The sequence below is a fragment of the Cheilinus undulatus genome, linkage group 17 (assembly GCF_018320785.1).
Source record: "Cheilinus undulatus linkage group 17, ASM1832078v1, whole genome shotgun sequence".
NCBI lineage: Eukaryota > Metazoa > Chordata > Actinopteri > Labriformes > Labridae > Cheilinus > Cheilinus undulatus.
The window spans coordinates 21,757,368-21,775,132 of record NC_054881.1 but is presented as its reverse complement, the minus strand read 5'-3'; the positions used below and the strand labels follow the sequence as shown (position 1 = coordinate 21,775,132).

At 38.3% G+C, this 17,765-nt stretch overlaps 1 protein-coding gene across 1 annotated transcript in view; it reads left to right on the top strand.

The window, feature by feature from the left end:
* The window catches only part of nnt (nicotinamide nucleotide transhydrogenase), a 53,329-nt gene that overhangs the window by 6,181 nt on the left and 29,383 nt on the right, over positions 1-17,765 (top strand). Inside the window, exons 3-11 of the mRNA XM_041810769.1 lie at positions 2,505-2,734; positions 3,568-3,785; positions 4,050-4,137; positions 4,338-4,426; positions 5,355-5,542; positions 6,001-6,134; positions 6,249-6,440; positions 7,646-7,799; positions 10,772-10,933. Coding sequence (XP_041666703.1) covers positions 2,505-2,734; positions 3,568-3,785; positions 4,050-4,137; positions 4,338-4,426; positions 5,355-5,542; positions 6,001-6,134; positions 6,249-6,440; positions 7,646-7,799; positions 10,772-10,933 — 1,455 coding nt within the window. The remainder of the gene's footprint in view (positions 1-2,504; positions 2,735-3,567; positions 3,786-4,049; positions 4,138-4,337; positions 4,427-5,354; positions 5,543-6,000; positions 6,135-6,248; positions 6,441-7,645; positions 7,800-10,771; positions 10,934-17,765) is intronic.

The window sequence follows — 17,765 nt, the reverse complement described above, 5'->3', positions numbered from 1 at the left end:
AACAAGTGTTATTTTAAAGGAAATAATTGTGCATTTGACACATTGTAGTGTTTACTATGTGATGAAGGCTAACAATTATCTTTGGTGTTTCATGTTTTATTTACACAGTACTGTTTATTGGGTCTCTCTGCCTTTGTTTCTCTGGCAGCCTTAAGAGCAGGTTAAGGGAAGAAATCCTAACAGGAAAGGGATCTTATCGTAGCTCTTGTTCGGCTAATTCCAGGTCTCTTCTTGAGGAGTAAAAGTGATACATAAGACTCAAATTAAACTGGACAAAAATATCAACCTGAATGGTGTAGAAAACTAGCACATAAAACCTTTAAATATAGCATTTCATCACATGCTCCATTGTGAAACTAGATGTTGAAATTAAGCTGTTACTAAATAGTTGTCTCTGCAGTGAGTTCCTCCAGTATGCAAGCTAATGCTTAGTAAGTATTTGACTTGTATTTTTAGGATTATTTGCTGGCTCTGTGGGTTGTGCTGCTTTCTACTCTTCTGCTCAGTAATATGATACTCATGGGACAGACCGCTCAGCTGACTAAACTCTTATCTGTTTAGCTGAATGAGACCTAAGTGCTAAATTTGTTGGCTCAGAGAAGTTAGACATGCCTAACAGTAACAAGTATTGTCATTCGGTGACTCTGAGATGTGTTTTTATGATTTTGAACTCTATATAGAAAACTAGGCTGGGAAAGATGGGTCACTAGAGAGAGGGAAGGCGGTGTGTCTGAGAAAGAGCTGCAAAGGAATTTTCTATAGGAGTGGACTCAGCATGTGACCTGTCTGTTTGCTTGGACACTAAACATGAATAGAGAAAACTAAAATAGACACAGATAGAAAGGCTGGAATAATGTCATAGATTTGTTGCCATACTTTTGAATCTTTTTTGCTTAATTTGACTTTGACTTTTAGCTGCTTTCATTCCCATGACAAGCCTCCTATCTGCCCTCACATGTCGTATCAGGTCTGTTTTAAATCTCAGGCAACAAAGAGAAGCTTTCTGTTTTATAAGCAACTTTTTTTGGGTCTTACGGTCTGATTTAAATGAAAACTCTGAGTATCGATTGCAAGGGTTTTCCATTGGCTGCTATTTAGGTGGGTTTTAGGGGATTACTATAAATTTTGTTAGTGTGCCAGCTGCAGATACACTTTTTAAAAGTATCCAGTGATTATTTATTCATATCTGGATATAAATAGACACAAGGTCTATCAGTTTTAATTGTTTTCATTCCTACAATCCAAACATAATGGGCCTACATACACTTGTCCTTCATAAAAAAAATCTATATATTAACTATCCATTATTTTGACGGTGTATTAAGGCCACTCTAGGAGAAAAAGAGGATCTGTTCATTTTCATGAAAAATCTAGAAATTCTTAAGTATGAAAAGTCATTGATTTATGAGGAAAAATAGATTTTTTTTACTTTATAACTTGTGCTGAAGAGTTTAATATTTGAGATTATAAAGTCAAAAATCCAACCACTGTTTTCTGTATGGTTTTCTTGTAAATTTTTTTTACTTTACACTGTTGTGAATTTACGATTTTAACATTTTTTTGTGTTAGTTGTGTCAAAATTTAAAACTGTTTAAACTTGGACAATTGTGAGTTTGGTTTCTTGTAAATATACAACTTTATAATCTCAAAAAGTTTTTTTTTTTTTTTTTTGTGATTTTTTTTTTGCACAGAAATTAACATTATCTTCATTTTTGTCATCTTTTAGGTTGGACCTTATGCATTATGTTTCTAATCATAGTTTAAAAATAGATATACGTGCACAGCTAATTTTGACAACATCAGAGCAGACAGGGTCAGGGTCAAATATCATCATGCCAAAAAGTTTCAAAAATAAAGCTCTAACTTAGCTTTGTAGCTTTTTGTTGTTTCAACAGGGATGACCTTGTCAGTCTACTAAGAGGCATGCACAGTATTTATGGTAAACACAATTTATCCTAAGCTCACGGTCATATCCTTGAAAATGCAGAGGTAACTTCATGAAGGATTGCTCAGCCTGAGCTGTGGTAATTCTGATCTTAAATGGTCTTTGTCTTTGTGCACTAACTGGTGAAAGAGAAGCCAAATAAGTTGACTGACACTAGTAGTCAGGTATGTCTGACTGACTGTAATTAGCTCCTCTGTTCATGTGTCCGACATGAATTACTTAATCGTGATTTAAAGCTCCTGCGAGGAGCTTAAGATCAGTGACGATCTAGATGGTGTCTATATGGTATCTTATAATTACTGGTTACATTAACACCAACTGAAAAAGCCTTTAACATTCAGGATTTATTTAAATGCTCAAGGACAGGAGATTTTAATGTCAAAACTTTACATTTGCATGCACAGAACAAAATCAGCACAGAAGAAGAGAAACCACTTTGACAACTCATAAAAATCTACACAATAAGAGTCCCTTTCTAGAGATTTAAATGTGAAATGTAAATAATATTACTAACAGCCATCAATAATCCATCGTATAATCTATCTCTTTGTCTCTACAGGCATTCCATATAAACAACTCACAGTCGGTGTACCCAAAGAAATTTTCCAGAATGAACGTCGTGTGGCGCTTTCCCCTGCTGGTGTCCAGGCGCTCATCAAGCAGGGCTTTAATGTCATTGTGGAGTCAGGAGCTGGAGAGCCTTCAAAGTTTCCTGATGAAATGTACACTCAGGCTGGAGCAACAATTAAAGATATTAAAGATGTCCTGGCATCAGATGTGCTGGTCAAGGTAGGATTCAGGTGGCGTTTATGGTAAATAAAAACCAGAAAGAGGGAGATGTGTCAGGTGGTCTGAGAAGTTAAAATGTTGAAAGCATCAGAAATCACCTGTTGATGTTGTTTTTGATGGACTGTTGAGGAGATATTTTGTTTGAATGTTTGGTGTCTGCTTTATTACCTGTTTTCATAATGGTTTGAATTATCAAGGGCAAATAATCTGAAAGCTTCATAGCTTTATGTGAGGTCATACACTCATGAAACCGCCCCCTGTTGGGAGAGAAAGCTTCCTACTGCTCTACACTATAGAGAAGTTAAAAGTCGTTGTTGCCAACTGTTGTTTTAGACAGTTTTATTTAAATATTTTGAATGAAATAAGTGGTTGTTCAGCTGGATGAGGAGACGAGCTGGAGTTATACTTCTGCAGAATATTATCTGAGAAAGAGAATCCAGAGAGGAGTAAATAGCGGATTAATACATATCAATAAGTGGCACCAGTGATTGATGATTTATCACTCTAGATAGGACATCTCTATTTTGTATGGATAGTCTCTTTCTGGGTATATATTGAAAATTATTAGATTTTCTTATGTGTGAATTTTGCTGTTGTAAAGAACCAGGGCTTTAAGGACAAAATATGAATAAACAGTCCAGTATATCTTAATTTCAGGCATGTTCGTCAGAGCTAGGAAGCCTTAACATGCTCTCTGTCACAGACTTTCTCCTTAGGTTGAAGACATTTGACAGAGTAGTCGAGTCTTTGCATTTTAGCATGAAAATGATAATTAGTTTTTCTTTTGAGTTCTTCTTGGCCCTAGTTTTCTCAACTAAATGATCCTGTTATAGGTCCGTGCTCCCATGTTCAACCCAGCACTCGACGCTCACGAGGTGGACCTGATGAAGGAGGCCGGCACTCTGATCAGCTTCATCTACCCGGCTCAGAACCCTGAGCTGATGGACATGCTGTCCCAGAAGAAGGCCACCGTCCTGGCTATGGACCAGGTTCCTCGAGTCACCATCGCCCAGGGTTACGATGCTCTGAGCTCCATGGCAAACATCGCAGGGTATGAACACACTGTTGTGCAGCTTTGTTCTTAATGCTTTATTTATCAGAGACAGGTGGATACTGCTTGATTAAAGATACAGAGACCATAAACACAGAAAAAGTGATAACAATTAGCCATTTTTGTTCAAATATTTACAAACATGTTTGTTCAGATTTATTCTCACGTCTTTGTTGAGGATGTTTAAACATCTAAAGGTAAATACATGCTGTTATCCATTTTGATACATTTTTAATTTCCTGTTTCTTATCTTTGCCATTTCAGGTACAAGGCGGTTGTGTTAGCAGCGAACAACTTTGGTCGCTTTTTCACCGGACAGATCACAGCAGCTGGGAAAGTGCCACCTGCAAAGGTGTGTAGTTTGTGAATTTGTGTTTCTGTAACTTAAACTGGCAATAAAAGGTGTGTAGTTTGTGAATTTGTGTTTCTGTAACTTAAACTGGCAATAAAAGGTGTGTAGTTTGAAATTAAAAGAGGTGTCTTTAGTGTAAATGTACTTGTGCAAAATTACACATTTTTATGATTTTTTTTCCTGTATCTGAACGTGGTTAGGTTCTGATCATCGGAGGTGGTGTGGCTGGATTGGCAGCAGCTGGTTCTGCCAGAGCCATGGGAGCCATAGTCAGAGGATTTGATACCAGGTTTGTGTTCGATACAGTAGGACAGAGACATACCTGCTGATAACTACGCGTACACAGAGGTATCATAGCTGCCATGCATCTCCAGTATCATTTTGACAGGTTGGCTGTGCTTGTCCACAAAAATGAAAGCAAAACAGACAAAGGCAGTTAATGAAAAAACTGGTGGAGGCGGTGTAGAGGTGGAGGATTGGCAGTCAAGAGAAACAGCAATGGCTGAAAGCTTTATAGACAGGCTGATAAATAAAGTCCACAATTTGTCTAAACATTTATGTTACTGTCACTGCACAGAGACAAAAATGTCTTACAAACCAGCTGGAGCAGATGGTTATGCTTAAGAAATCGATGTTTAACAACTGTGAAAATTAAGAAAATTAAGATCAGTGTTACAGTTCAAAAAGTGACCATGCAAAGTTGTGACTTTCAGTCAAGTGTGTTGGTGGCTGAGTTTGTATTAGTTTGTTTTTTTCATTGAATGTGTCTCTGATGAGAATAACAACACAATAACAAAAAAAAAAAAACATAGCTCAAATAGCTCATGCAAATTTCAATCTCCTGTACCTAGTTCTTAAATAAAGAAAGAAATTGAAGTAAAAGTATAAATAGCATGAAGCTAATAGGTAAAAGTAATATGATTACTAATCATCTCTAGACTTTAAGAAAGTGTAACTATGAATAGACTTAAAACAAATATGATTTAATACAATTATTCAAAGACTTTAAAGACCTGTTCTTGTTCATGCACTAAACATGGTTATGTATCCTAATATCTACATCAGTATGTTTTTTTTTCTGTGTTTCAGTTTTAAGAACTCCAAAATTTGCAGTTAATGCGTCATTTTCAACAAATTTTACAGCAAGTGAGCCCCAGATCTAGCAAAGGCATTTTCCATTTTTCCAAAAACTAAATGACTTCTTTCCTCTCCCGCAGAGCTGCAGCTTTGGAGCAGTTTAAATCTCTGGGTGCAGAACCGCTCGAGGTGGACATCAAGGAGTCAGGAGAGGGCCAAGGAGGCTACGCCAAGGAAATGTCCAAGGAGTTCATCGAGGCAGAGATGAAGCTGTTCGCCAAACAGTGTCAGGAAGTGGACATTGTCATCAGCACGGCTCTTATTCCTGGTATGCAAAGAAAGAAGCACAGACTAACGCACAACGTAAACACGGATTCAAACTAAGGAAAAGTAAAGACATTGATGAGGCAGGTTGTCTTTAGATTGAAAGATGCCAAAACACGTCTCTTGTTAGGGAATTTCTGAAAATGGAGAGATGGTGAGAAAGTGTTCTGTCTATGCCATTGTTCATGTTTTGTTGATATTTCCTGATTTTACATTGTGTCCGTTAGTCTTGAAATCCTTTTTGACATCCTACCCTTTTGTGATTGACACTGAACTGCAGATGAATTTGTCTGAAAGGTGCAATATAAATAAAAATGAACTGATTGATTGATTGATACTTAAGATTTAAAGAATAGAAGATTTAAAGATTTAATAGAAGAATACAAGATTTAAAGATTTTAATACTTGTATGGTTTTAATTCCATTGTACCTATAACATCGGTTTCCACTGTAACATAATAGGAAGGAAGGCACCCATCCTGATCACCAAAGACATGGTGGAGAGCATGAAAGATGGCTCTGTGGTGGTGGACTTGGCCGCAGAGGCTGGAGGAAACATCGAGACCACAGTTCCTGGAGAGCTTTCAGTACACAAGGTCTGAATACATGCTGGTAACACCCATACCGCTGCTGATTATGTTAGTTGTCTTTGTACATGTGTTTAAAATGTTGTCCCTTCAAATGGTCATATCTGTCCATATTTCTTAAAGGGAGTGACCCACATCGGCTACACAGACCTGCCCAGCCGCTTGCCAACACAGTCCAGCACTCTGTACTCCAACAACATCACCAAGCTGTTACGAGCTGTCAGCCCAGACAAGGACAACTTTTTCCTTGACGTCAAAGAAGCGTTTGACTACGGCACCATGGATCACGTCGTCAGAGGATCTGTTGTCATGCAGGTAGGAAAGCTGTGGGGTTTTTAGCCTAGCACACATGCATCTGCTGATATGTTACCCTGCAAGTCTCTTTTATAGACACTAGATGTCACCCTAAGGACACTTTTCCTGTCATCACTTCTTTTGAGAGAGGCTTTTCCAGCCTGGGGAGTAACGTCTCCCCTTACAGAACACACTCCCATGTTTAAACATCAAATAGAAAAATGATTCAATTATGTTTTAAAAAATGGCAGTAAAAATACAAGACAGTGCTTACAGGGTTATTTAATAACTCTTGTGTAAAATGTGAATTTTTTTTGTTTTGAGGTTCTTTAGTCCATTTAAAAGGGTTCCTAATTTTCAGATTAAAGTGCTGAAACAGTCCCATAAAACTACAATAGTGTATGACTAGAATACAGTTCTTTCCATCCATTTGGTAACATTTGCATGGTTTTATAATTCAATATTGCTAAGATGTGTCTAAAGTAGTTTATCCACTGTTAAGCCATTTTAACAGGTAAACACAAATGTCAAACAGGTGTTGTTCTATGTTGATTAGAGATGGTAGTTTTGCTTTCCCAAATTAGTTTTTATACAATTACTCCCTCTTACTCCCCCCATGTGTATTCATGGGGTGGTTGCTTATCATTGATGTCTCCTGTCCGTGCTTACTGAGGTGTAAATTTCATTTTTCTTCCTGATCATTATGTAGAGACTCTAATCCACCTTAATTAGAAGTGTTATGGTAATAATTAATGTAAAAAGATATTTAAAGTCGAAGTCTACCTCTACATCCCTTGTGGATTTGGCTGTATTTATTCCACCCTCATGTTTTCTCTAGGAGGTGGATTAATAAGATCTATAACAATATGAAGCACAAACCATTATTTTCATCTTGTTAATCTTATTAATGGTGCTGAAATAGAGATACTACTGACTGTGCCTGCTGATCATTAGTTGTCTTACTTTCATCTTGACATCAGGGTCTCAAGTTTCACATATTTCCAAGTGCAATAGAGGTCATTGGGCAACATTAGGTAACAAGATCAGAGAATAAAGAATCAGCTCTAAAGAAATATCATTTGATATTATGATAATGGACAACCACCCATGTTTCTGCGATGCTTCTCTTCCTTCATGGTGTAGATAAATCCAAGCTGTGCCTGTAATATCATTGCTTGGAAATATTTATTCCATTTTCTGATTTTTCTTTTCTCATTTCATTCCAGAGTGGAAAGAACCTTTTCCCTGCCCCTCAGCCCAACAATGTGCCTGTTGCAGCTCCCCCTAAACCCAAATCTGTTGCAGAGCTGGAGAAGGAGAAGGCTGCACACATTTCCCCCTTTAGGGCTACTCTCACCAGCGCTGGCATCTACGCAGGAGGTGGGTTCATGTGGTGGAAACTGAATCTTGTTAAATTGTGATATATTATGTTTTATCTATCTAAAGAAATCAGAGAGACTGCTCTTGAAAATGTGCTAATTTAAAGATTTAATCTGTTCTTCATCCACATTGAACCTGAAAGCAGGTTGTGGTCCGCCCTGAGGTGAATGACAGGTTAATAATCCACCTCTAAGGTCGCTGCTGGAATGTGCACAGGAGGCGTGAAGTGACACACACACAGACACCCTGTTAGCGTCAGGAAGTGTGCATTGTAAAACCAGCGTCACGCTGAGTCTGCGTTTGAAGTAGAGCCATAGCTAGCATTTCCCATGGTGCCACACAGCACTCGGTGTCAGTGCACTTCATCCAGTTTATGTGCTTCACACTTTGTTTAGGTGCTGGAGTAGTTTCCTTCACAACACCACAAAGCTCCTGATGTGACGTTCTTTTATATGAAGGAGTGAGAGGTTGCTTTGTGCCGGTGACATGTTTATTAGTGTGGCTTGAAACACAGTCATTTTTAGAGTGTCTCTGGACTATAATAGCCGTTTTTTTTGCTATGACAGCTATGAGAGTAGAAAGTTTGTAACATGCTGCCACTCCCACATGTGTATCCTGATAACTTGCCCTATGGCTGACATTGATATTTATCTGTTGAGGTAGCAGAAAGTAAGGACAACATGGGTGGTCAGCTCGCAATAAAATAGGCAAGTACTGGGAAAATTGAATTAATCCAAAATTGATAAATACAGGGTTCCTGCAGATCCTTGAAAAGTTTTTTTAAAGGCTTAAATCAAAATTTCAGGCCGTAAAAAGTCTTACTTTACTTGTGGGAGGTCTTGAGTTTTCAGTGGCACTTTGACTTGTCTTTACCAAATCTTTTTTGTTTGTTTGATTCAGTCCCTCTTTATATAATTTTAATAATTGTTGGGGTTTTTTTTATGTTTTTGAGTTTTAGGTGGAACAGTGTGAAGAAAAGGTTATCACCATCAAAAATGAATGTAAAAGAAAGGGGAAAAAAATACTAAAAACAACAACAACAAAAAAAGTTACAAAAAAAGCTCTACTTTGTGCTGGGATTGAATATGACATTTCCTTGAGCATATGTTGCATAATAAATAATTATTTTTGCATATGTGTTTGTCCACATTAAAGTTCTCAGGCTGAAGAAGTTGCCCTCTGTTTAGTATCAGGTTTGCACACCTGAAAATATGTTTTGATAAATATCCCCATATGGTGTATTGATAAAATAGGCATTAAATGTGCCAGAAATCATCAAATTTGGACATTTATGACCCATATACTAGTGCATCTCAAAAAATTAGAATATCATGAAAAAGTTCAATATTTTTTGTCACTCTTTTCTGAAAGTGAAACTCATATATTATATAGACTCAGAACACATAGAGTGAAATATTTCAAGCCTTTATTTCTTGAAATATTGATGATTATGGCTTGCAGATAAGAAAACCCAAAATTCAGTGTCTCAAAAAATTAGAATATTATATAAGATCAATAAAAAAAGGATATTTTAAACAGAAATGTCAGGCTTCTGAAAAGTATGTTCATTTCAATGCCTCCAATACTCTGTTGGGCCTCCTTTTGCATGAACACACTGCATCAGTGTGGCGTGGCATGGAGGCGATCAGCCTGTGGCACTGCTCAGGTGTAATGGAAGCCCAGGTTGCTTTGATAGTGGCCGTCAGGTCATCTGCATTGTTGGGTCTGGTGTCTCTCATCTTCCTCTCGACAATAACCCATAGATTCTCTATGAGGTTCAGGTTAGAATCAAGCACAGTAACACCATGGTCATTGAAGCAGCTTTTGGTACCTTTGGCAGTGTGGGCAGGTGCCAAGCCCTGCTGGAAAATGAAACCAGCATCTCCATAAAGCTTGTCAGCAGGAGGAAACATGAAGTGCTCTAAAATGTCCTGGTAGATGGCTGCGTTGACTGTGGACTTCAGAAAACACAGTGGACCAACACCAGCAGATGCCATGGCAGCCCAAATCATCACTGACTGGAAACTTCACACTGGACTTCAAGCACTGTGGATTCTGTGCCTCTCTACTCTTCCTCCAGACTCTGGGACCTTGATTTCCAAATGACATGCAAAATGTACTTTCATCTGAAAAGAGGACTTTGGACCACTGAGCAACAGTCCAGTTCTTTTTCTCCACAGCTCAGGTAAGACGCTTCTGACGTTGTCTCTGGTTCAGGAGTGGCTTGACACCAGAAATGCCACATTTGTAGCCCATGTCTGTTGGTCTGTGCCCCAGTCTAGCCTCAGTCCACTCCTTGTGAAGCTCCCCCAAATTTTTGAATGGATTTTGCTTGACAGTCCTCTCAAGGCTGCGTTTATCCCTTATGCTGGTGCACCTTTTCCTACCACATTTTTTCCTTCCACTCAACTTTCTATGAATATGCTTGGATACAGCACTCTGTGAACAACCAGCTTCTTTAGCAATGACCTTTTGTGGCTTGCCCTCCTTGTGGAGGGTGTCCATGACTGTCTTCTGGACATCTGTCAAGTCTGCAGTCTTCCCCATGATTGTGTAGCCTACTGACCCAGACTGAGAGACCATTTAAAGGCTCAGGAAACCTTTGCAGGCGTTTGGAGTTAATTAGCTGATTAGGGAGTGACACCATGACTTTCCAATATTGAATTTTTTCACAATATTCACATTTTTTGAGACACTGAATTTTGGGTTTTCTTATCTGTAAGCCATAATCATCAAAATTTCCAGGATAAAGGCTTGAAATACTTCACACTATGTGTAACAAGTCTATATAATATATGGGTGTCACTTTCAGAAAAGAGTGACAAAAAATAATGAACTTTTTCATGATATTCTAATTTTTTGAGATGTACCTGTATGTGATGATTACTTCATTAAAATTGTCTACAGAAAGTCAATAAAACTGCCTCTTTACCCTCTTTTTCCTTCTGAACTTTTGTCTCTGTGTGTTCCAGGTGCTTCCACCCTGCTGGGTCTGGGTCTTTCAGCTCCAAATGCCGCCTTCACTCAGATGGTCACAACCTTCGGCTTGGCTGGAATCGTGGGATACCACACAGTGTGGGGAGTCACTCCTGCTCTGCACTCTCCCCTCATGTCGGTCACCAACGCCATCTCAGGTTAGTTTATTGATTTATACATTCAGCACACCCAGCCTTGAAGCTTTCAATGATCATAAATGAATGTGTGATCCTGAGACCTGGAGGAAACGGTTGTGGCATTTAGGGAAATGTTCGGTGACATGCACAAGCATCCACAAGCACAATGTTGGTCTGAATCATAAGATCCAGATCAAGCTAGAGCACAGAGCTTAAAACAAGGAGCTAACTAGAGGATCAAACACTTCATGTGCCACTTCAGCAGCTCTGTGTTGCTCCTAAAAGTCCAAATGAAACCTTTAAAGATTGTGTCCTTATTGTCGGCTGTAGCTTAACACACAGGGGTTAAGAGGTTAGAGAGGTAGGAGCATGTGTGTGTTCTCACAGCTTTGATCACTTTAGAGACCCTCACCGTGATAGGAAGTCACACACCCTCAGTGATCTTTGATGGTCAGGGGAGGCCTCTGATCATTTAGTGGTGTGCACAGTCGGACCTTGGAGCAGTGCAACAATAAAGATAGAACGTTTTCACTTCCTTTATAGCCTTGTTGGTTACACCTCTGTTTCCATCTGGGTCTGAAGCTTTTAGACTATCTGCTCTTTTACATGCTTTCCTTTTTATAACCTTAAAATTTCCTTTTTCACATGGGGTAAAGTTTGCCAAACACCACCCATAAATTCAAGTTCCAATTTGAATTTATCCCCTCAGTCTTTTCCATAGACTCCAGTTCTGTTTCTTGTGTTGGTAGAGCGTGTGCTAAATTGTTCATTTGACTTTAGTTTTTATCACTGCTGTTGTTTGATTGGTGTACAGGTAGACATACTCAAGTTATCCTACAGCTTAGCTTAGCAGTTAGCTTCTCCAGCTATGGTTTGTTTTTCAGAGACCCGTTCATCTGAGATGCCGCATATCTCAGATCAGAAATATAAGCTAAAATGTCCAAATTATATTGTGATTAAACTTCTGTTTAGGGTAAGAGTTAAGGTAAAAGTTAGGATACTTCAAGTTCAAAGTCAAAAACCTGACCTGCAAAACCTGATTACAGCATGTTTAGTAAAGCCCAATCAACAGTCTGCCTACAGGAAAAAAGCTTGTCCTCCATGAAAACATTTCATTGCAGCAAGCGTAGCTTACATAGCTCTGTTAATAGTGATAATGGAGCTACATTGCTAACGGAGCTAAAGCTCAGCTCTCAAAAGAGCTTTGTAAGCTACATGTCTACATTATCTGCATAGCTAAATTATATACATAGCTATATACATATAATCCCCCCTTTTTCCTTTTTCCTTTTTCTTTAATCTGTATGGGTGAAGGTGAACAAGGGGTGAGGGAACAAGGGTTTAAATCATAAAATGGGAAAATGTGTCAATGTAAATGCATGTGTGACAAAGAAATGCAACTCTCTGTATCAACTTCTACTTATTGACACAATAAAGTATAAAAAAAAAAAATAATAAATTAGCTTTAGCTCTGTTTGCTGAAACTCATGTTGAAAAAGCTCACTTATCTAGAGATAACAGAGCTATGTAGCTAATGTAGATAACACAGCTAAAGCGAAGCTCCCTCAGCACTTATGTAAGCTACGTAGTCAGTAGGGGTGTAAAGGTACGTGTATTTGTACTGTACTGAACAACAATAGCGCTGACATTATTCAGCAGGTGTCGCTGACAGCACGTCGTCCAGCAGACCGATCAAAGCATTTGAAAAAGCAGCACTACAACAAGAGCGTCACTGTAACGAGGAAGAACAAAAAAGTCTCACCAGCCAGTTATGAATTTCGTATTATTTAAGATCGTTTTTATTATAACACTGGTGCTTCAACTTCAACCGTCAACCTCGGAGGAGGGGGAGAGGGGAACCATCATGTGTGTAGCTGCGTCATAGGTAAAGTTAACCTCAGATATCACATGGCTCTAACCTCTTTATCCGCCAAGATGGGCTGTGAAAAGTTCTCCTTAACTTTGTAGTAGGTCCCATTGGTTAACACAGTAATCCAGTGCTGAAGTCCGTGTTGAAATTTGCAGAACAGACGCTAATTAGCATACTTGACAAGCTTACACATGATTGTATGATGATGCGTTCAAGTTGGCTGGGAAATATTAATGTTTAAAGAATGGATATAAATATGTCAATATATCAATTAAAAAACCTAGTTATTCAAAAATGTATTAATTTATTAATATTTGTAATCATTGAAGAACTTTTGGAAGGAGGTTGCAGCATTATTAATAATTTAAATGTAATTTATTCTATTCTATTTAGCTACATTTGCAAAAACTCATGTTGCTAAAGTTAACTTAGCTACACAGGCTTATGTAGTAACATTAATGGCGTAGCTAGCGTAGTTATGTTCACTTTTGCTAAAGCTAACAAAGCGTAAGCGAGCCAGGGTTCATGTAACTCTTGTCAAACAGGTCAATTATTATAAATCTGTAATGTTTGCAATGTGGTTGTTTTATGAGTGTAACTGCCAGCCTTTGTGAATAAAGTTGAATTTAAGAAAACCTCCTTTCCTTTTAACTTTGATAAATGCCATCAGAACTGTATTGCACTTTGTAAAATACATTTTCTTTAGAGAACCTGTTAATACCAATTTTTAATATAAAAGTAGTTCATTAAAGGGACCAAGCTTATTTTCTCATGTCTAGTACTACTTCTCTTGAAAAAGTAAAAGTGACTGATTAAAAAAAATGCAATATTTCTTATTAAGGTACTTTATTAATCACAAGAAGAATCGATAGAGTACTTGATTACAAAATGAATCAATTACTGCAGCCCTAAACCTGATAATCTGAAACTAATGATTCATTTTTGCCTTAGATGCTTATCTGTTTCAAATAATGTTCATCATTCTCCTTAACTACTATTATTTAGCATTTCTTGCCCAGAAACCCCTAATCAGGAGAGTTAGAAACCACAAATAAAAAAGTCTACACCTGTAAAATTTAAGATTGGGGAAAATTGAACCACAGATGAAATAAATTGCAGCTATAAAATCCAAAGTTTTCTTTCTTCTGTCTGCCCCTGTCTCTCCCTTTCCTCCCTGTCCAGGTATTTTCCTTCATACTTGGCTTGGCCTTTGTTACTTTTTTATATCTGTCAGTGACAGACTGCAGCTATGGAAACAGTCAGGCCATCTGAATCCTGTTGTTGTTGTGCCAGGCATCGTAAAGACACACTCACAGACACACAATCAGTCACAGACATTAGGGAATCATGCTGGAATTTAGTGTTTGAATGAGGGACAGTTGTATTCTTCATGAGCAGATTATAGAGTTACAGCCAGCACCGACTCTGACTGCTGAGATCTTAAGTTCTTCAGACGCTGGCTGCTCTTGTATCTAGGGTCTTTATATATCTGATGTCTGATAGTAATGCTTTAATCTACCTGAGAGCACTGATTTACCGTCACATGCCTTTAGCATGGCGGCTACTGTTAGTATCAGAGAAACACCTACAGGACGCTGGCCCACCCGGTATGTCGAAGCGTGTCTCTCCACTGATGCCTGTTGGCTTTCTGGCTAGTTGATCTTTTAGCTTTTATGGCAATAGTCCTTTGATCTCTGCCTTAACGGTGTATAATGTCCCTTTTTTCATGTTGCTCATGAAAACCAAGGCAGCCAAACTTGGAAGGTGTCACTCCTTACATTTAGGGTTTTAGATATTTGTTTGGTTTAAAATTAAATAATTGTTAAAGGTCATACTTGGTATTGGCATTTCTTGTAATATCTGATACTGGTTTTCTGTCAGTGCTTGAGTTTCTGTGATCACTTAATCCATTCTGCACTGCAAAGAAAATACTGATCAACAATTTAGATTATCAATTATTTAAAAAGCACTGTACAAAAATCTGCTGTCAGGGGGCTCTTAATCAAAACAGCTGATCTACTATGCCAAACTCTGTTCCTTGAATTTGTTTAGAATTAAGGACTCTGTTCAATAAAATTGCACTCCAAGAGATGGACGGTAAACTACCGGATATGTGTTTGGTGGAGTAGGTGCCCGTGTACTGAGGCTGCAGTCCTCCATGCGCTGGTTGTAGGTTTAAGTCCTGATCCTGGGGCTGTTTGGTGCATGTCTTCAAATAATCTCTCTCCACATGGTTTCTGCCTCTCTTCAACTTTCCTTCTGAATAAAGGCAAAAAACAAGCAATGAACTTAAAAGAAAAGTAAACTATTGTTTGTGCTTCATGGATGAATTTCAGGGTTTCCATAGATTTTTAAAGTCTTAGATTGGACTTTTAAAATTTAAGGATATTAAAGTCTTAATTCTACCTGTGAGAAGTCTTAAATTTTAGAAGACTCATTGCCTAAGATGTTTTCTTCAGTTGTTGTTTTCTAGCTTAATTTTTTAGGGTTAAAAGTTCTCAGTCCATATCTTTATACTGACTCATGTCTGCATCTCTTTCCCTCTCTCCTTGTCAACTAGTGTGCACTGATATCCAATAAGTTGATATCTAACACTAGGTTGGTTACATTAAGAAAAAAATGGCAGTCTCACATTAACACTCAGTATTTTAGTGCCTATAGCAAAGCTCAGTCAGGTCACCGCGTGCATAATAGACCAAACACAGTATATCAATGGGCAAAATCAAGACAAAGCATCTAAAAAGCTATAAAACCAGTCACAGATGTAGCAAGAAAGACAGGTAGAGCTAGCATGCTACAGCCAGAGTTTCTAAGGTATTCAAACTTTAAAATGTTTAAAAAAAATGTGTATGTAAAGGTGCAGTGTGTAATATTTAGCCTGGTAGCATTTAGTGAAACAAACCTGGTAAAGATGAAGCATAATATTATTGGTAGACCAAACTAAGTTAGTGTTTAATTATCTGAGTATTTAAAACAGTTTTAATTTGATGAACTTAGAATAAGTCTTTTTATACGTACATTGGAAGGGTCCCCTCCAAGGACTCGGCCATCTTGGATTTTTGCATTGTGGGTGTTTCTTCAGTACCACAGCATACCACATGCTGCCACACTGAACTATGTGATCTAGAATCTGACATATGTTGCTAATAATCCCAGTTTTCTCACTCTCAGTTGTTTATTGCTCCAGATGAATCTTGATAAATGTCTTTCCCACTCCTTGCATTGTTTTAAAGGAAGATCTATTGGAAGGGTTTGAATAAATGTACCAGCCTCGGGAGACTATTCATTTTGATGGTCCGGATTTAACAATCCCAGTTTTACACATTGTACCTTTAAAGTCAATATTAAGAAAATAATCCTCTTATTTTGGTAAAATCTGAAGATAATGTTATTATATGTTAACTTTATGTAACTGAATCTTGGATGCTCAGAATTTCCTGGGAGAGGACCCCCAGACCCCTCTTTTATTACCTCTGCCAAGGAGGTTATGTGATCGGGTGAGTTTGTTAGTTAGTTAGTTTGTTTGTTGGTTTGTTAGCAACATAACTCAAAGTTATGGACGGATTTGGATGACATTTTCAGGAAATGTCAGAAATGGCATAAGGAAGAACTGATTAGATTTTGGGAGTGATCTGGATCACCGTCTGGATCCAGGAATTTTTTAAAGTATTCTTTACTGTTGGGAGATAGGTCTAATGGCAGAGGTCTGTGCTGTCACCACTTTACACCAGGAGCATTTTGGGTGTGTTTCTATTCAAATTTTTGGAGTTTATAGAGTTTGAAAGACACACGCCCTGTCGAGGAGATGAGTCGGAGCATAACAGAGAGAAAGACAGTGAATTGTAGCAAGAATACTCACAATGCTGGGAGGAACAGAGGAATACTCATCCTCTGCCATAACTTCCAGTCATCCAGTGAGACCATAGGTGAGACTGTCAGTGCATCTGTTGGCACCGGCAGGCAATGCCTACACCATGACAGTCCACTCTTAGCAAAGCCATTGATTTGCCTCGCCATGTTTCCACCCCACTGGGGAGGGAATAACCGGCGAATGCCGTGGCGGGGGGCACATGGGGACAGATCCAGGAATATTGTAAGGAATCTTCACCATTGGGAGATAGGGCTAATGGTGGAGGTCTGCGCTCTCCGAGTGCTTTTCTAGTTATACATTAATCACTATGATTGAATAAACCTTGTATTGTTGTGAAACACTATTCCTAACCTCAGTGTTACCTAAAAAATGTGAACAGCCCAGCATCTTTTGAACAGGTCGGAAAAAAAGCGTTGTTTGTCCTAAAACATTTGACATTTCATGAACAGTGCATTAAATCAGAAATTCAGTCCTGATGGGTGAGCAGAGAACTCTCAAAAGCAATTACAATATCAAACAAAATCAATACAGTTATGGCTGTGAAATGTCTGTCAGAAACTTTGGTCTTGCTGCCTGTGTTGGCCAGGAAACTCTTGAATTTTAATTTCAACAGAGTTTTCCTGGGTAAATTAAGGTTTATGTCTTTCTTAAATCATTAAAAAACACAACCTATTGTAATGATTAGAAAGAACTCCATGTTAGGATGACATTTTTTTTGCATGTCATTATCTTTGTACTGTGAAAAAAGGCTTAGAGATGCTTTCAATGAGGTAATATCTAGTGAGGTCCAAGGTTGGCTCCTAAAATCAGCATTAGGTCAACGTTGTGTGGAGCAAAGAAAGTTCCAAAAGGAGAAAGACAAATACAAGAGGCTCATTCTTTGCTTCATTGGAAAATTCAATGCAACTCTTTTGCCTCAAGGCATACACAGTCACACTCACAGATGCATGCTCATTCACTTTTTACCTGCTAGTCAACCTTAATTGTACACAAACACAATTTCGTGTGAATGAAGGCTCCCGGGATGCTGCGCATTACATCCCTGCCTGTAAGTCATTAAAGGGCTGATGTTATCAAGGTTTCCTGAACTTCTTTTGGTAAACACACTCTCT